Source organism: Carassius carassius, chromosome 36 (assembly GCF_963082965.1).
Source record: "Carassius carassius chromosome 36, fCarCar2.1, whole genome shotgun sequence".
NCBI classification, from domain to species: Eukaryota; Metazoa; Chordata; class Actinopteri; order Cypriniformes; family Cyprinidae; genus Carassius; species Carassius carassius.
In genome coordinates, this window is record NC_081790.1 from 8,314,042 (window position 1) to 8,334,999 (window position 20,958).

General features: G+C 41.8%; 1 protein-coding gene across 1 annotated transcript in view; it reads right to left on the reverse strand.

The window, feature by feature from the left end:
* The window catches only part of cacna1bb (calcium channel, voltage-dependent, N type, alpha 1B subunit, b), a 137,908-nt gene that overhangs the window by 71,888 nt on the left and 45,062 nt on the right, over positions 1–20,958 (reverse strand). Inside the window, exons 5-7 of the mRNA XM_059526108.1 lie at positions 5,902–5,993; positions 5,661–5,813; positions 4,092–4,279 (exon numbers count right to left, since the gene is read on the reverse strand). Of these exons, the coding sequence (XP_059382091.1) occupies positions 4,092–4,279; positions 5,661–5,813; positions 5,902–5,993 (433 nt within the window). The remainder of the gene's footprint in view (positions 1–4,091; positions 4,280–5,660; positions 5,814–5,901; positions 5,994–20,958) is intronic.

Below are 20,958 nucleotides of genomic sequence, written 5' to 3' on the forward strand. Positions count from 1 at the left end.
AACTGTTTAACTGCACTCCCAAGTGGATATTAAATTATGTTGTGGGATAATTAAATATATTCTAAATAAACTACAAACATAAAATTATATAGATTTATTTTGTCCTCACATTCTTTCTTGTAACTCCTCCCTCTCAGTGGCACAGATGACTGAGAGGCTCATTATGCAGCTCATTATGCAGGCCTTTGTCTTCTCAGGTGTAAATCACAATGATATTCATGATAGTTGACGCCTACTCGAATATGACTTTTACAAACAAAAAGTGTCTTAGAAAATTTAAATCAATATATTGTTTTCTGTAAGTGAGTAAACAAGATAATTTTCACATAATTTAGAAAGAAAAATTCTAGGCTACAAGCTCCATGTCTCAAAAGTCCCAGGAACCAATGTTCTTTATGTGTTTTATGGCCTTATTCACGTGATTTAACATTTTTAGTTTTTCACTAACCACGCATAAACATTTTTTTTCTCAAAAACACAATCATGTACATACATGCTGCTCGCATATTATTATAGCCCAGTTTGTGCTGATTACAGTGATATTAGACTTTTAGATGTTTATAAGCAACTGAAAAAAGCACACATGACCAAACTTCTCCAGGCCCCAAACATACCCTTAGACCTCAGAGGGTTGACTGGCTTGCAGTGGCAATAACTAAAAAAAGTCTGGTACTAATATGAAAAACAAAGCATGCTACAAGATATTTTCTATCCATCTACAAGATGGAGGAAAACGTCAAACTAGCTTCTGGCTCACTGTTGAAAAATGGCACTCATGCGGGTGACTTCTGGGAAAGATCTAAGACTTATGATTAACAATATATATATATATATATATATAGATTTACTCTCTATTTGTCACCAATTATAGGTCTTTGCTTGTCAATGCAGAAGGATTAAGAAGTGCACTGAGCTACTTTATAAACGAGTCAGTCTCTATGAAATAGGATTGAAGCCCCTGGGCTGAAAGGAATGGTTTAACTACAAGCTCCAGTAGTTTCAAATTGGCAATAAAATTATGAAGCTGCCTATGGTCTCCCGGAGATGTGTTTTTACAGTATTCTGGGAACAAAAGTAGTTTTGAAAGGTCCTCTGGAATGCCTGAAGGGCCACCAGTGCAGTTTGGGAGTTATGTGGCCCTCAAGGCCATGCCAATAAGATACACTCACATATACGGCTGGGCTAAAGTTGCCTTGTGAAATAGGTTTTTTTGCACTTACTAAGAACACACTGCACTGCAAAGGGGTAGAGAATGGAGGGAGGTACCCGGTCCCAAAACCTTTTTTTAAATGTAACATTTGGTTGCAAAAACTCCTTATCAACATTTATTTAGCTTGTCTGTTAGGTATAATGATTAATTATATAAGGTTTTATCAAAATTTTGTGATTTGTGACAGCTTTGGTAGCATATATACAATTATACAATTACAATTATATGTGCAAAAAATCTATGTTTAAAATAAATTGTCTGACACATATGAGGATTCCCCATGAATGTATAATATCTGTGACAGCATTGGTACCATCAGTAAGAATGTATTGAAAATTACAAACTAATTATTAATATTTACCCATGAGTGCCATAATTTTGCGTATAAACAAAAGTGTTTATACATCTATTGTTGTTCTGGAATTTACAGACATATTTCAAAACTTCTTTCTAAGGAAAATCTAACATTTAAAATATACTATATATATATATATATATATATATATATATATATATATATATATATATATATATATATATATATATATATATACACACACTTTGTAGGTGCAAAAAATTATTATAAATAAAATTGTTTTTAAAATAATTAAATGTAAAAATTAGACATTAGGAAATGTGAAAATAATATTTAGAAATATTTTTTAAAAACTATTAATGCAAATAAAAAATAAAGTGTAATTAAATTATATTCAATATATTTAAATTATACTTACGCTTTCTTCATAATAGTTAAAAAATATTTTAAATGTAAATTTGTATTTTGTTTTATATTTTATTATTTTGTGTTTAAAAAAAATAATGTTGAAAAAAAAAAATCTTAGCAAGCAGAAAACATCCTTATTGTTGAGTCCTGAAATTACAGTATATAATATTTAAATGTGATTAAAAAGGATTATTTTACCTAATATTAGCATTCCAATTGTTCATTTGGGTTAGAATACTGTTAAAAAGCAGGTAAATGAAAGTGAGAGAAAGAGAGAAGGTATCAGCATAATCAGCAGCCCTCCACATATGACAGGAACAGGTTGGCAGCATACAGTTTGGGTTCAGCTTACCATAATTCTCATCTCGGTCTGTGGTGGGAGGGGGAGCAGTGTGGAAACAGGGTGACATATGCTGCCCCACAACATGTTCTGGCAGCCTGATGCTCTGTACACATTTGTAAACTGTGAGAAGGGGAGCAGGTGAAACTACAGCAGTCTGTCTCTTCTGTCACTCAGCAGGGTTTATATTACGCTCTCTGGAAGTGTTACTGAGACTGTCCATGCCAGCGTTTATTCTGAACGTGATGTCTCTATAATAACTGACCTGTGCTAAAAACAGATGGCTGCAGCAGGGTTTTCTATAACTGTGAAATTCCTGCTCATCATAAAAGCACTTTTGCATTTTTACAACTGTGTACAATTAAACTACACAGAATTCTTTCCACTTTTCCACTTAGTATTCACATCAACACGCACAGATTCTAGCAACTTTACAGAAAGACAGAAAGTCTCCTGAGCCCAACACTCAGAACACAGACTGTCAGATATTCTAAAACATAACACATTATTTAAAAACAAAGAAAAGCCTTTGAGATTACACAAACAATATTCCACATCCATATTTAAGACTTTGTATGCCTGCAAATGGATATTCGTGGGTGTGTTTGTGTGTGTGAATATTAAAGGAATAGTTCACCTAAAAATGAAAGTTACTCTAAGCCATTGTTCACTCGCCCTCATGTTCCATTCCTGTGACTTACTTCTGGGACATATATTTAATACTTTCAGTGTATTGAAAATCTAGTTCAGATTTTGTCATCTTGTATGTCATGTGATGGTGATTAATGGCAAGTTCCAAAATGGCATGCAAATCCATGAATGTTGAGATAATGAGAAAAAAAAAAACAGGCATCTGAAAGTTACGACTGGCAACTGGCCCTTTTGAAAAAACCTGCCCTCCTTAGTAGCTGTTGCTATGTCCGACTAGCCATGCCACTTTCACACTACACTCCATATTCTCACGCAGTGAAAAAGAAATCACAGAGCAAAGAGAAAACTGACAATGTGCCAACAGACAAGACAGAGCTGGATACTTATAGTATGAAACAAAGTACACGTCATTTTTCAAGTTTAAGTCCACCAAAGTTAATCTACTCTCCGGTCTGATTTGTTTGTCAGACAAAATGGTGCATTCGGCATTATGATTGGTCAGATCGACTGTCAATCAAGCTCTTTGTGAAGGGTCAATTAGCTGGGAAACTGGATGGTGCAGGCTAATAGGTCTTTTACACAGCACAAGCTGATTGGCTTGTGTTGATTCTGCAGCCAGTGAACTTGCTCGCTCAACAATAGACTGGCTGCTATTAAAGATCATACGAAACCCTCCACCTCCACCAGCACCACCTGTCTAGATCTGCTATCTGTACATTTATGAATGCCTATCTTTTACATGCTCACAGCAGCATGTCTGTGTATCTATTGACAGTAGCAAGTCCATACTTGTTCTGCAGCAGCGTACGTAGCCTAGACCATAATGCTGCATCAGAAGCCTGTCCAAAATCAGTTTTAGAATGTACTGTAGTTTCAAATGTAAACTTGGCCTGTGATCTAATTAGATTATAGAGTAGTAGATGCAGCCATTGAAAACTCGAAACAGTGTAGACATCTAAATTTGACCTTTTTTTGCCATTTGGAATTATAATTGACCAGTTTTCTGGGAAATAGTTGATGTGATTTAGCCTCACATCTTATTTTATATTTGATTTACAAAAGAAAGAAAATCATAAGGGTTTGGAATGATGTGGGGCTGAAGAAAGGAAAAAGTTGCCATTCTTTGCAGAAAATATTCCATTAAATGATTTCTAATAGGAACTCACATGGTATAGTACGTCGGTCCATCCTTCCATGGTGATGCACTGGAAGACTGTGAGGATGGCGAAGAGGATGTTATCGAAATTGGTGATGCCGAAGTTGGGTCCTGTCCAGTACTCCCTACATATTGTTCCATTGGGACACACTCTTGAAGGACGTTCTACTCCACATGGGTAATCACCAACTTTTTCTCCTGCACACACAAACAGAAAACAAACCTTTGTGAATTAAATGACAGGCCTGTTAATCATTAATAATCATTACACATTTGAAAGGTAAATTAATGCAACCACTCTCTCCAAACTGGCCAGACACACACACACTCTCTCTCTCTCTCTCTTTCTCTCTGAGGCATATCACCTGCTGATGTTGCTGATTGAGGGGTGAAGCAGGCAGCAGCTGAGCACATGTTAGTAGCTCAGCTTCTTATTGGAAACCTCATTACCGAGACAAGCTAATTACATGCACTGTGTTGAACTAAAATAGCTCTCATGCACATATCACATTAACAACCTGTCAAGATCCCTCACACCATGGACACAGAAGTATAGTACATAAATACACAAACATGTGCATACACACAAACAGCCTCCAGCTGGAATAGCAGAGCTTATGTCCTCATCTTCGAGAGCCGTGCTGTGCGGATACAATAGAACAACATTTGCTCTCCAAGCTCTTTCAAGAAACGACTTCTCTCTTTTTACCTCCTTCTGTGTCACAAAAGACCTTTAAAAATCACTCAGTGATTCAGGAGTAAGTGTGCAACACACGCCTGCAGGATAAATCATGAAAACATCTGCTTTACAATGGCAATCAATGATATTCTGCTGCAGGATTTTTATTTTAAGAAATGTGATTGCTTCTATCAATCATGTGGTACACTAGGATGTACCAAAATCAGATGCTAATTGGAATTAGGGGTGGGAATCAACAGGGACCTGGTGATATATTATACTGTATCTGGGTCATGATATGGGCATTAATACAAAAAATAGTGTAGATTAGCAGGGATTTTAAACCCTCAAATATGATGATCCCCTTGCAAAGGACCCCCATCCTAAAATATGAAGGGCAGGGTTTGCTCTGTTTGGGTAAAATCCCCTCACATCTATCTACTTTCACACCAGAACACAATGCATTGCTAATAAACATTTACAATTAATTAATTTTAAGGAGAAAAACATAGATGAAGAAAGAAAAAATCTTTGCTCTGCAAAAATCTTCCGGATATGTCTCTGTTTAACAATTGTTGAAATATATATTTTGTATTCATATTTTCATTAAAACAGGTTTTGTCTTGCAAAGGCTTTATTGTGTAAATGGAGCCTTCACTTTTAGTTAATATCTTGTGATACCAATGCGGGTTTCTTTCTGCTAGAATGTCTTTATTATCTTCAATATAAACTGATAAGGAGTCGCTTTCCTTGGACTCTCTAAATTCGTTATTTAATGTGTGCTACAAAGGGCCGTTTTGAGATTGTGTGCTTTGAAATGTCTCTGACTGCAGTGGCTGTGAGACTTATTTCCTTGGTGCTCTCAAAGAAGCCTTTTTTGCTTCCACAACAGGAACTAACCTGTATCTATTTTAAAGCAGGTGAAGTGGAATTTGCCCATGTAGAACTCAACGCCAATGATGGCAAACATAACAATGGCAAAGAAGAGCAACAGTCCAATCTGAAGAAGGGGAACCATGGCCTTCATAATGGACTTTAATACTACTTGAAGACCTAAAAAAGAGAGAAACATTACATTTAGTTAAATTAATCATGGTTAGACACTGTTAAATTGAAGTGTATTGTACTGCCAGACACTTACTTGGGATTCCAGACACCAGTTTGAGGGGTCTTAGCACTCTGACGGCCCGCAACGTTCTTAAATCAAACTGTGAACCCAGTGTGGTTAAAATCCTGTCACAAATACACAAACATGCAATATATAATTTAATATTCATTATATTTAATAGACAATGTTTTTATGTGATAATAATAATTGTTCAAATTGTTTAATAATATTGAATAACATATTTTGAAATCATTTATTCATTATTTCATGTATTCAGCATTTCACGCCCTCAAAACGCAAGCAAAATAAAATATCACAGGTGTCACTTTATACATTTACTTCTCTTTTTCAAAACGAACAAGCGCAAAGTGTCTCTAAGTCTAATACCACACTGTATCAAATGGCTGGATCGCCCTTTAGGTCAGTGACTCGTGTAAGGTAGCCATCAGAAGAAACCGGACTGTCAGCTTTCTGTGTTGTGTGTGTTTATGTTCTGGGAAATCAGCATACCCTAATCTAATCTAATCCCATCACCACAGTGACACCGCCAAGATGACAGCCATTAGATGTTGCCAAGGAAATCTAGCTGGCTGGCGTAGCGCACATGAGCCCGTGTGTCCTCAGGAGCACTGGAGTGGAACCAGCCGCACACTGCATGTGTGCAAAAGATCTTCCCATTAAATCACAATCATCAGCTCGCAGCAGGCAAACTGAGAAGCCTTATATAAAAGTTACAGTTCTTATGTTTGGCAGAGGGGCATCTTTCTTCACTGACATGTGATCTGATTTGCTCATAAGATGAGAGAGAATAAGAGGATGAGAGACTGAAAGAAAGATGGATGTATGTGAAGAGGGAAGAGAGGCTAGCAGCAGGGTTGGGGTGGAGGAATCATGCAGAGTACTGTGAGGCTGAGCAGACATGCCCCATTAAATATGATAGAGCTGCCGCAACACCCCCGCAATCTATCTAACTCACTACCCAAAGAGAGAGGAGGAGGAAAGTTAGACAAGGAGGAAGAGTTAGCAAAGTTTTTAGCATTCTTTTTTAATAAAGCTGACCTTTATTAAACCAAACCGAGATCCTGTGTGTCGACAACAGCGCCCTCTGTTGGAGCCGTGCAGTCTGAGCTGCACACCTCACAGGCATACAGTACATGCTAGGGACCATCAAGACAATGCTCAGAGAAAATCAAATAAACTGTGACATAGCGAATGTTAATTCTTGCATCATAATCAGCACAGTCACAGTGAATATTTTCACTGCTTCTGAATAAAAATAACTTTGTATTGAAAGTTTGTATTAAAAAGAATTTTAATACAAAATTCTATTCTGTTCTACCTAAAAATGTTCAAAACAATAAAACTGAATTTATTATGTGACATTTAATGAAAAATAAATATATATAATAAACATATTCTCTTAAAATATAACCTGTATAACAAATATGAGTAATATATAGGATCTACTTGTGTATACACTGCAAAAAAAAGCGTACTTTTAGAAGTTGTGAATAAATCAAAGATTATTGGACAACATTTTATATATATATATATATATATATATATATATATATATATATATATATATATATATATATATATATATATATATAAGTACAGGTTGTTTCATTCTTAAATTACTCCATTTGGCCGGCACCAGTCTTAGATATTTGGTTACATCCTTAATAGAAATAATCTCTATTTAAACATGTAACATTATTATTATTATTAAGCATCATTAAAAAAATCTAAAATAATAATAATAATAATAATAAAATAATACAAATAATATTTACAAATACATATTATTGAACATAATCTTTACATTTTATAATACTTAACAACAACAACAATAATAATAATAATCGTTAGAAGTCATATTTTGCTGTGAAAATTGAAAATTATTATTTATCTTATATAATATTACATAATTTTATATATTTTATATATTTTATGTATTTTATATATTATTTTTATTTTACAATTAATGTTAACATAATAACATAATAAAATCATTATTGAAAAATGGAATATAAAATAATATAATAATATTTAGATTATATATAAAACACTTTCAGTCTTTTTAAATCATGTTTAATTCAATGTGTTACTTGTCTTGTAATTTTTGTAGTTTGTAGAGACTAGCAGAAAAAGAGCTTTATTATTTTGAATGTAGCAGGGTAGCTGGCAGCAAAAAGGAGAGATTTTTAATATCCCGCTTATCGATGTCAGAATATATCTCTACACGAGGGCACCAAGCTCAGGCACAGGAAATATGGCTGGGAGCGATATCTGCAATTGGTCAAAGAGAAACACCTTCACATAAAGACAAAACACAATAACACATATACAAACAAAAATAGATGCAGGAAAATCCTGCTTTACAATATCAAGCTGTCATGACAAAAATTGGCAATCAACTCCTGCTTTGCATTATCACAAGCTAAAATTGAAATGAGTTACCGTCAAATTTAGCCCTGCACATAATCATTATGGAGACAATAAAAGTCAGAATGAGCATATACAATATGGCTGTTTTAACAAAAGATTGCAGTCAGATGATGAACCCCAAAAAAAGCTGTTAGGGGTTGATTGTTTATGAAAACCATCTCTGAGCTGAAACGGTGACTGCAGTTCATAACTAATGCACACTTGCGATTGACAGCTGTTGATTTGTGGCTCTCGACTGAATGAGCCGCCAAAGTCACGCTGCACTCGCCAGCTCTACAAACTGTAAGACAGGATGAAAAGAAGAAGCGGGAGAGACAGCGGCGGTGAGGGAGAGCGAGAGAGAGACTTTCACCCTCAGCAGGGAGCTGTGATGTAATTACTGTTGCACAGTGCTGGAATTGGGTTTTTCACACATCTCAGAAAGAGACTTATCCCTCTCAGATGATCATCCAGTGTCAGAGGAGAGCTGTCAGTCAGCCTCGGGCACACAGTGACCTCACAACCTCAACAGAGCAATCAGATCTTCAGACTAGAGAACAACCTGAGCAGAATCCGAAGGGAAATGTATCAGGAAGGTGTTACAAGCAGAAGACTTGTCAGCAAATTATGATTTTATGAGCCGAACACCTTCACAAGAGTCACGACGACCTGTTGTAAAGGCACAAATTAGATCTCTTTAATGTCTTTAATGTGTCAATTGTTTCTTTAAGAGAGCAATACGTTTAAATGGAGAGTTATGAAAAAGAACTGTCACCATAAGTCACCACTAACCCAGATATAGCAGACTTTGAATTAGAATTTTTATTTCAGAAATGTTTTAATCCATTTCAACTAGAATGTCCCTTGTTATTTTATTCAAGTGAACGTTCCCGGTTACTTAGCTGCAACCTTGTTCCCTGAGAAAGCGGAACGAGATGCTGCGCTGCTCAGCGCATTGGGAGACGTCTTATTCGTGACCAGCTGTGAATAATGTGTGTAACACGTCGATAGAATTGACCCGGTGGTGATATAGCCTCGGTTGATGACGCCATCGGAGCGCGCGCCCGCAACCCGGGGCTATAAATAGATACGCCAAAGGTGCATCAACAGGATATTTTGTCTGAAGAGCAATCCTGTGACATATTCAGTACGGCAAAGCAGCGCAGCATCTCGTTCCGCTTTCTCAGGGAACAAGGTTATAGCTAAGTAACCGGGAACGTTCCCTTTCGAAAGCTTCAGTCGATGCTGCGCTGCTCAGCGCATTGGGAATGAGAATACCCATGCCGCCATACTTGAAAAATGTCTGGACCCCTAAGGTTGTGCAGGTGTGCTATCAAACCACAAGAAGGCCTCAGACATTAGCTTGTGATGTTGACTCAATGACATGAGAGCCCATCAGGGAGGCATCTGTCTTTAGCAATCTGCGACGACACGGTGCCCCTAGAGTGGGACCCAAGGCAAGGAACCGGGGTCTGATCCACAGAGATAGTGTACGAAGCCCGCGGCGCGTCACTTTTATTCGCCTTCGAGGATTGGCTCTTGGATGAAATCCTCTGGTTTATAGCCACAACTGAAACTGTCTCATGTGCAACAGCCCCAAAGGAATCACCGTGGATGCTGAAGCCATGAAGCCTAACATCTTTTGATACTGACGAACAGTGTGATCTTGGCCTAGCCTGACCTTGCTCATGGTCTGCCAAATGGTCTCGATCCGAGCGGGAAACAGTTGTGCCCGCATCGTGATCGAATCCCAAACGATCCCGAGAGAAGTCATTCTCTGGGACGGACAGAGAACACTTTTCTCGGTGTTGAGTCTCAACCCCAGAGAAACTAGATGAGCTAACACGATGTCTCTGTGTTGTAGCGCCATCTCCTGCGATTGTGCTAGTATTAGCCAATCGTTGATGTAATTCAAAATGTGATTGAGTCGTAATGGAGCCAGTGCTGCATCCATGCATTTTGTGTACGTGCGGGGTGATAAGGCTAGGCCAAATGGAAGAACCCGAAATTGGTATGCTTCGCCCTCGAAAGCGAACCTCAGGAATTTCCTGTGTTGTGGCAAAATTTCTATATGAAAATATGCATCCTTCAGATAGATTGTGATGAACCAATCGCGATGCCGAATTTGCGACACAACCGTCTTGACGGTTAACATCTTGAACGTGAGTGCTTTGACTGTACGGTTCAAGCCTCGAAGATCCAAGATTGGACGCAGTCCCCCACCCTTTTTGGGAACCAGGAAGTATCTGCTGTAATAGCCCGACTCTCTCCTTGGAAGAGGAACATGTTCTATGGCCTCTTTGCCCAGAAGAGTTTGTAGCTCCTGAGACAGTACCTGCATCAGCTCCGGCTTCACGGAAGTGGAGACCACGCCGTTGAAACGTGGAGGGATAAATAAATGACAAATAAATTGGATCCTGTATCCTATCCGTACTGTGCTCAGCACCCATGCAGAAATGCCCGGCAGAAGTTTCCCCGCTGCCAGACTCTCTGAGAGTGGTACCAATTTTAATACTTCCTTTTGAGGGGATGTTAGATGTTCCATGTCCTGAATGACGGCAGGAAACACTGGAACATCTAATACCTCGCTGGAAACCGCCTCCCCCCGAATCACACAAAGTGGCGGGGATGGAGGAGTTTTGTGAGGGTAACGGGGCGGGGCGAAAAGCTCTCGAGCGCGCACCATCCCGTGAGGGACTACCCCCACCAGCAAGGGCGCCAGAGCGTCAGGACTTCCTCTTCTTATCAAGGACAGTCCTGATGTCTGGCCTGGGAGGTTGCTGAGCACGGCGAACCCGTCCCCAATCCCTACGAGGGGGAGCATGGTTCGCCACACTCTGCTTCTTAACCTCCCTGGCTTTTGAAGGACCGGGGCGAGGCTGGGTGGCTGACGGCCCCTCCCTTTGAGTGCGGCAAGGAAGGAACTGAACGAACGCTTCTTCATTTTTCTTCACCTCATTAAATCTGTTGACAACCGTATTAACCGAGTCGCAAAACAGGCCCGATGGAGAAATAGGAGAGTCTAAAAGGAACAAACGTTCCCTCTCCTAATGCCCGTCAGATTAAGCCACAGATGCCTCTCCGTGCTGACTAAAGGAGAGATAAATCTGTAGCCCGACGAAGCTCAGCGGACGCTCCCTCGTCGATTGTACCGCCCACACTCAAGTCCTTCAACAGGTCAGCCTGGTACGCCTGTAACACTGCCATAGTGTGCAGCGCAGCACCAGCTTGACCTGCAGCTTGGTAAGCCTTACCCACTAGCGATGATGTTATTTTACAAGGCTTAGTGGGGAGAGTAAGTTTCGTAACCAAGGATGCAGACTTGGGCGAGAGATAGCTCGCAAGCGTCTCTTCAACCCGTGGCATCTTCGAATACCCCCGCGACTTTGCATCCACGATAGTTGAAAAAGTCAACGTTGATGGCAAAAAGACGCGGGAAGTATACGTTTGCTCCATGACTTTGATATCTCATCATGGAGGTCCTCGAAAAAGGGGAGAGACTGATGTTGTGGTCTCTCTCTCCTACCACCCGACAGAAACCTATCCTCTAGCTTACTACGTTTGGGGGTCTCTTGTTCGCGTGGCCAGTCAAGCTGCAATCTGTCCACCGCGCAAGTAACCACCTCGAGCAGTTCCTCGACCGATTTCCTCTCGCAAGAGGAACGCTCAGAGGCGGGCTGCTCATGGCCCAAAGACCCAAGAGATATATCATCCTCCTCTTGAACCGAAGAAGCACCAGAGCGCGCTTCGAGATCACGAGAGAGGATGCGTGGATCTGGTGACACCACAAGCGAAAGGGACGAGCCCGTCGCTCGTTCGTCACGCAAATCAGCACGAGAGCCCTCCGATGAAAAGGTGGGTGCAGTCTGAAAATAGTTCAGACGAGCACGAAGCATCTTCACTGAGAGCAGTTCACAATGCTCGCACTCGCCTGTCTCTAAAGCCAGAACTGCGTGCTCTTCCCCCAAACAAACAAAACAGTAAACATGTGTATCCAGCTCATACATAGGACGAGAGCATGGAGGAACACAACACTTACTATTTCTTTGACTCATCCTACAAAGATCTGTAGCCGACGAGAAGAATCTTCCTGACGCACACATGCACAGAATGATCTGAAGACCTGTCTGATGCACCTGTGGCGTATCTATTTATAGCCCCGGGTTGCGGGCGCCCGCTCCGATGACGTCATCAACCGAGGCTATATCACCACCGGGTCAATTCTATCCACGTGTTACACACATTATTCACAGCTGGTCATGAATAAGATGTTTCCCAATGCGCTGAGCAGCGCAGCATCGACTGAAGCTTTCGAAAGGGAACTGAACCTCTGATGTGTGTTTCATGATCTGAGTTTCACATTTCATGCATGTATATTTCCTGGCTTTACGAATGTTGCACTCAGACAATAGCTTTCTTTCTAAAGCCGTACTCAAGCTGCAGTTAAGTTAAAACCCTTGTTTTGGAGGAATGATTGCCTACTGCCTGGGATGCATCTGGATGCATTAGCATTTAAAATGTGGTGAAGTGTGTTTCTGACTTCTACTGAACATGGTTTCAGTGATTGAAGCACAAAGATTTTTGGATCCTTTTTTATAACTGTATCCAGTATACTCAGTTATTGACCACATCACCCCAAAATAGATCTCAAGCGTAAACAGAGCCCTAAAGTTTCAGAATATTCATTTAACAGATATTTTTATATCATCTTCCAAAAAAAAAAAAAACTATCTGTATTGTTTACATTAATTTAATATCACTCAACCAATTTTGTACACTTTTGGAGTCAGGAAGAAAGGTTTGGAGTCTCTTATGCATTTATTTGATTAAAAAAAATAGTCTAAAAATTTTTATTTTAATTAAATTTTTTTCATGGAAACTCAAACATTTTTAAGGATTCTTTAATGAATCTTGTAGATTCACTCTTTCCTATTACTTTTGATCAATTAAATCATCCTTGCTGAATGAAAGGATTAGTTTCTTTTAAAAGAAGAACAAATCTTACTTTCGAATGATAGTTATGAAAATAAAGTTTCTATTTCTCCTACAGATTAAAAAAAAAAGAACAGACCAGACTTTCTAGTTGATATTTAAAGGGATATTTTACCCAAAAATGGAAATTCATGTCTTACCCTCATATCATTTCAAACCTGTAAGACCTTCATTCATCTTCAGAACACAAATTAAGATATTCTTGATGAAATTCGAGAGCTTTCTGATCCTCCATAGACAGCAACGCAGCTACCATATTCAAGGCCCAGAAAGGTAGTAAGGACATCATTAAAATAGTACATGTGACATCAGTGCTTCAACCTTAATTAACCTTAAAAGCTACGAGAATTCCCTTTGTGCGGAAAGAAAAAACAAAAATAACGACTTTATTCAACAATTTTTTCGCTTCCGTGTCAGTCTTTGATGGCGTACATTAGAGTACTCATACACAATTGTGCAATACTGCTGATGGAGCAGGCGTTCTTGGCGTATTTGGAAAAATATCCTAATTTGTGTTCCAAAAAATGAATAAAGGTCCTTGACATGAGGGTCAGTAATTAATGACAGAAATTTCATTTATGGGTGAACTATCCCTTTAAAGCTAGGATAACTGAGAAACATGCTTGAAAAGTCATTATTTTTGTGACCCTGTTTGTTTATGCACTTCAGTTTTAAAAAGAATATAATAAATGAGCTATGAAACCTTTGAGCAATAAAATGCTTCGCTGGAGATGGCAAAAAAGAAGGGGTATGAAACCTAATCTCTATAATTCAATGTCCTGCTCAAGTTTGAGAAAGATTAAAAGTTGTTTTTTGAAGAATTTCAACCCCAATTGATTTCGCTAATGTAGAAAAATGAGTGTAGCCACACAACCCTTCTGCTATCAATTAGTCATAGATCATTTCCCCAGTCAGTGTTGGCGTCTGCCATGTCTCTCTGTATTAGGCTGCTCACTACACTTTCACCTTCCTTAGCTCACATTAAGATGTCACTGCATCATGCTCAAAATAGAAGAGGTCAAAGGTCACAGCATTAGACATTTGATGTGGAAATGTCTGGAGGCACATGACCAACAAGGACGGGCATATCAGGGTGTCAAACAGGGTATTCATTGCCATGGTGGGGAGCGCTAATGAAGTCATCCTGCCTGCCACGAGGCACCAGCATCATACAGAGAGCTTTAATGATATGCAGTTAACTGGCACACACACTTACACACAAACATACACTGAAGCAGAAGCCTGTCACATTGCAACAATTACACTCGTATAGAGATACACTCTATCCACTCGAATGTGACATGCTCAAACACACACGGTCCTACGCACATGCCCACACACATTAAAAGCATGAATACAATTAAAAAAATATGCTTGACAAGTGACATACAAGTACAAATATATTTAAATTTTACTTAAACTTTTGTAATTTGGTTATTTGCCTCTTTTTTGGGGTTATGCCATTTTTATTTATTTTGTAATAATTCTGTTTAACATTAACATTTTTATTTCAGCTTAACTCTAGCAATCCAACTAAAATTTATTTTATTTTAGCTAGTAACCAAAGAAAATTACTTTCAAATCTTTTAGGTTTATTTATTTGGTTTATTTATTTATTTATACCTAATATTTTATTTCATTTTATTTTATTTTAGCTTTAACAAAAACAACACTAACTTAAAAGTTGATAAAGTCTCTTAATCCACCTGTCATTGATAAAATATAATTTCTGACTATTTGGAATGACAATTACAGAATTACTTTTCCTTTAAAAACAATACTTTCATCCTTCAGTGATGGCTGACAGAAGTGTTGGAATATGTGTTTTTTTCCTTTGAGGCCTCTTAAGCTGTTGTTTGCTTCCAATGTAGCAAAAACCGTCAAAACAGTAAGCCACAGCAATGTTTCTCTGGAGTTGTGTTTCTGGCACTTCAGCAGTGACTGCTACAAAAACCTCCCATGTGCACTGAATCGTCATGATTAAAACAGCAAACTAAGAGTGCATAACGTGTTCATTCCCTCCCGTTATTCTACTCATCTTCCATTTCTGTTAAAATGGCTTTAATTAATGCGCGTCCTTTAATGTGTCCCCTGAAAAAATAGACTCATCTCTGTATCCCCCTCCACCTTTCTTTCCTCTTTCCATCCATTAGTCACATCCAGCTTGCATGAACGGTAACAAAAGGAGACAAAAATGGCTGCCAAGACTGGAATAATCTGGACACAGAGGACACAGGAATGTCATACATCAGGCAATGACCATAACCAGGTCTCATGCATCAGCCAGACCATTCCACTGGTGAAAAATGAAGTGTTTGGATGCAAAGAAACATCAAACATCAACATTTTAAACTGGTTACACAATCATGACAAGAGATGCATCGGCCAATAATTGCTATCAGCAGGTCATTAGGGAAGATTATATCCTTTCTGTGAAAAGGATGTGGAAAAACGCACTCATGAATTCAGTTCACGTGAGTTAAGAATGTTCATGTGAGTAATGGGTTCTCTTACGAGAGTTCTCTCGTACTGCGTCTTAGCTAAGACGCTACGGAAAAGTTTCTTTTCACGAAACACTGAAGCAAAAAATTATCCTTAATTTTGAATTATTGTAAATAATGCCCTCACTACGAGCTACTGTCGATGGTGACTCTGAGGACTCGCCTGGCATTCTTCTCCGAGCCTGCATTCCCCGCTGCGACGCAGCACTGTAAAAAGCGCCGCTCCCAGCGAATTCCGGAACCGTGTCCAGCTCAACCGAGCTCGCCGGTTCTCCCTGCTTCACCGGCCTCCCCTGCATCGCTTCCCGATGGTCAGCGCCCGCTGTCTGCTGCCGCGTCTTCCGAGGAAGTGGAACTCAGGGCCACGTCGGGGGAAGAGGACACGTGCTCTCTGCTAGCTTCGGGCAGTGAGGGTTGGGCGAGCTCCGGGGATCTCGCGCCTTCTGCTCAGAAGCCCAGCAGACGGGCTGATATCGAGAAGGAGCTGATGCGAGTGCTCACGCTGGCCGCGGCGAGCCTCGGTCTCGAGTGGTCTGCTTCAGCGCCCCCCTCTCGTTCCCGGGTGGATGGTAGCTTTCTTCCAGATGAGCGTACTTCTCCTAGCTCAAAGCCCGCCCCGTTTCTTCCTGAGCTTCATGAAGAAGTGGCGAAAGCTTGGAACGCTCCATACTCGGCACGAACTCGTTCGTCTGTTTCGCCAGCATTCTCCACACTGGATGATGCTAAAAACAGAGGCTACCAGTCACTTCCGCCGGTGGAACAGGCTATAGCGACGCACCTTTGCCCGCCCTCTGCTGGACGGCGGACGAAAGCGGCGTTGCCATCGAAAGCCTGCCGCATGACGTCATCTCTGCTCGCGCGGATCTTCTCTGCTGCTGGGCAGGCTGCGTCTGCGTTACACACCATGGCCACGCTGCAGATTTTCCAGGGTGATCTCCTCCGTAAGCTGGATGAGATGGGACCTGAAGCTATCTGTCTCGCGGATTTGAGGAGTGCTTCGGATCTCTCTCTCCGTACTACTAAGTCCGCTGCACAGGCCATGGGACGGGTTATGGCTTCCGCTACTGTGGCTGAGAGACATCTATGGCTGACGCTATCAGACATGGCAGAGTCTGAGCGCGCTGCGTTCCTCGACGCCCCGCTGACTCCCGCTGGCCTCTTCGGATCGTCTGTCAACCAGTTTGTTGAGAGATTCGTCAGAAAGCGTTGCAAGCTTTCAAGCACTTCTTGCCGAAGCGCTCCGGATCTGCAGCGAGTCGTGCTAGACCGACCCCGCAAAGCTCTCAGCCACGCCCCCCGCCTCCTGCTGCTTCATCGCAACAGCGTCAGCAACGCAGCTCGAGACCCCGTTCTCGCTCTACCAGCCGTCGCCCCACGCCGCGGGAAACACGGCAGAGGATTACAGTGAGGCCGGAAGCCCCGAAGTCATCCTAGCACTTCTAGGAAAGCGCCGGTGTACGAGTTCCGCTGTGGCCGAGCTCTCACCCAAGCGCGCCACTGTTTCAGTTCCAGGAATTGTGACTGTCTCAGTGTTTTCTGCAACGTGCAAGCCTGCACAGTTGCCCGCTTACCTGCACACAAAAGCCGTTATCACGGCTACCCAGATATTTCCCGAAAAGAGTGTAATTTCTGGTGTCCCGGCCACGGCCGATGGTGCTATAAATGTAGTGACGATGCCCACTGCTCAGTGCCCATCTCCGCATATAAGCACCGCTCTTCACACAGGGCTCGCGCCCAGATCGATCTGTACAGGTTGGCAGAACGCCTCCTGGTTTGGGCTCAGCGCAACTTGCGCTCGCTGAGAGCAGTTCATGTGCCTGGGCTACAGAATCTGGGTCCAGACAGACTGTCCAGAAACAACATTCCCACGGACGAATGGTCTCTACACCCACAGACGGTCCAGCTGTTGTGGGAGAGATTTGGCAGGGCGGAAGTGGACCTCTTCGCGTCCCACGAAAACGCTCACTGCCCCGCGTTCTTTTCCAAGAACGAAAGCGCGCTGTCACAGAGGTGGCCGTGCTGCCCGCTCTATGCTTTCCCCCCCGTCTCCCTCCTTCCGCAGTTGATAGAACGGGTGAGGGAAATGAGATGCTCAGTGCTGCTTGTAGCATCACTTTGGAAGAACCAACCATGGTTTCCAGATTTGATGCAGTTAGCAGACATTGCCCCGTGGCCAGTGCCGTTGAGGAGGGACCTCCTCTCGCAGGCCAGGGGCTCGATTTGGCACCCTCAACCGGAGTTGTGGTCCCTCCATGTGTGGGCGCTCAACGGTTACCCACTGATCTCTCAGTGGGAGCGCTAAATACCATCACTCAGGCTAGAGCTCCGTCGAGTCGACGGCTGTATGCCTCGAAGTGGTCAGTATTCTCCAGCTGGTGCACAGTTCGGGGACGTTCACCCCTTGGTTGTGAGGTGACGGAGGTTCTCTCTTTCCTACAGGAGCTGTTGGATAAGGGCAGAGCCCCCTCCACGCTCAAAGTTTATGTGGCGGCTATCGCAGCTTTTTCTGAGACAACGCTCGGTCAGTCAATAGGAAGGAACGATTTGGTCATCCGCTTCCTTAGAGGAGCTAGGAGGCTGAATCATCCCAGACCTCCGTCAGTCCCCGTATGGGACCTCTCGACGGTTTTGGAGGCCATGAAAGGTTCCCCTTTCGAGCCTATCTGAACGATTAGCCTCAAACATCTGTCATTCAAGACGGTGTTCTTGTTGGCTCTCGCTTCAGTGAAGCGTGTGGGTGACCTGCACGCGCTCTTGGTGAGCCCGACATGCTTGGAGTTTGGGCCTAATGACTCAAGGGTCATACTCAAACCTAGGCACGGTTATGTGCCGAAATCCCTCAACACGCCATTTCGGGCTCAGGTTATTTCCCTGTCTGCCCTGTCGGTGTCAGGAGAGGATGGAGACTCGAGTCTTCTTTGCCCCGTTAGGGCTTTAAGAGCTTATGTGTCTCGCTCTGCTGTCTTCAGACAGACTGAGCAGCTGTTTGTCTCGTTCAGTGGACGTTCCAAGGGAATGGCTGTTTCAAGACAGAGCCTATCCAGATGGATAGTTAACGCCATAGCGTTAGCTTACGCTTCCAGGGGCCTTCAGTGCCCACTGGGCGTCAGAGCACACTCCACAAGAGGCGTCGCCTCGTCGTGGGCGTGGTCTAGTGGGATCTCCTTACAGGATATATGTATGGCGGCAGGATGGGCCTCGCCGTCTACATTTATCAGGTTCTATAACCTGGAGGTTCCCGCCCTGCAAGCAAAGCTGCTGTCGGTATAGTTGAATCAGGGTCCTGATTGGAACTCTGAGATCGCAAGCGCTATGCGCTGCCGACTGTTATATGGGCAGTATTGCGTAAGACCCACATTACCACATTGGTCAGGCCTTGCCTTGATAATGTGATGTCATATTGCCGCGTCTAAGGACGCTGCTAGATATGGGACGGAGGGTCCCCCCCCTCCTGTTCTAGGACTCTCTGTGAGTCCCTCTGGTGATTGTGCACTGTAAGTCCCAGGGCGCTTCCAGGTTTATTGGTGTGTGATCCCTGCGCGCACGGCGCTTTACATGGGGTTCCCGTAGCGTCTTAGCTAAGACGCAGTACGAGAGAACTCTCGTAAGAGAACGTACTCGGTTACTAACGTAACCTCGGTTCTCTCTAGAAGAGGGAACGAGTACTGCATTCTCTGCCATGCGTACGATTCACTCTGGTTCGCTTCGGCGATGAAATAAATCAGGTGAGTCAGCCTTTTCGAGCTCCCTTTATAGGGCTAGGCCACACCCGTTTCGGCGGGAAGTGGCATGGAGGGCGCGAGCGCCCTCATTGGTCTGACGTTGCATCAGCCTGCGCTCGATAGGCTTGTGCAGTTGCCGCAGAGCAGCCAATGAGCGAGCGAGCCGTCTCGCCTATGGCTGTGTGCTGCTGCAAATGCGCTTTACAATAATTCAAAATTAAGGATAATTTTTTGCTTCAGTGTTTCGTGAAAAGAGACTTTTCCGTAGTGTCTTAGCTAAGACGCAGTAGTCGTTCCCTCTTCTAGAGAGAACCGAGGTTACGTTAGTAACAGAGTACGTTTTATTTGAAATTTACTGTTTTTAAAACATACAATTACATGTATTGATGTCATTCTACATCAGATGTCATACTGCATGGAAAATTAGCATGCAATGACATTTTCTTCAAGGATGCGATGAGAAAAAATTGGATGAGAAAATAACCAACAGAACAATAACAGTTATAACTCTGATGTTAACAACATCAACACTAGAGAATGTTTCACTTGGTTCACTTAACATTATAATATTCTCACTGAGCTCATATAGTACGACATGAATTATGAATAAATAAATAAATTCAGTGAGAGGAGTCGATATCTGTTAAATGTCTGTGTGATAATGCCCACCTATTATGTTCGTAATCTGTCTGTAACTTCACAGACAAGGCTCAAACTGGTGAAAAAAAATGTTGCAATTAAAAATAAAACTCAACCACTCAGACATCTTCACTTAAGGTCACATCCAAATCAAAATGAAACACAAAATGATAGGAATGAGAGAGTTGGAGCACTCAGCTCTGTAAAATTAAAGATGTAGCCAAGGTTTATTGCTCAGTACAAGAGCTATGCCACTAGGGGTTTTTTTTGGGGGGTGGGGGGGTGGGGGGGGTGTTGGTTCTAGCAGGTCGCTTATAATATTAAACACATTTGTGGTGAAGCGAAGCCATGGCTTTAGGGAGAGGCACAGTGAGCGTCATTACCTCATTACAGGCCCCAGTGCTCTGCCAAGGAGGACAGGATGGGAGCAAATTAAAAGTACTGGCTGACAGCCTGGCAAAGCAATGACCTGTTGACTAGCACAGAACCCAGAGGTAGGCTAGATATCAGCAGTGTACGTTTATTTTACATATGGAAATAAAGTATAAAGGTAGCTATCATTTGACTGAAATATTATTAAGATTTTTTTTTTTAAGTTTTTAATTTTAATTAATTTTCAAATATCTTGAGCCTTTACTCCTTCAGTGTCAATGATCCTTGAGAAATAATTCAAGTATGCTGATGTGGTGCTTAGGAAACATTTCTTATTATCATTTTTTTTTTGTGATTTTTAGGATCCTTTGAAAAATACAAAGGTTAAAAGAATTAGAATTTGTTTTTACATAGCAATGTTTAAGTTATTATGG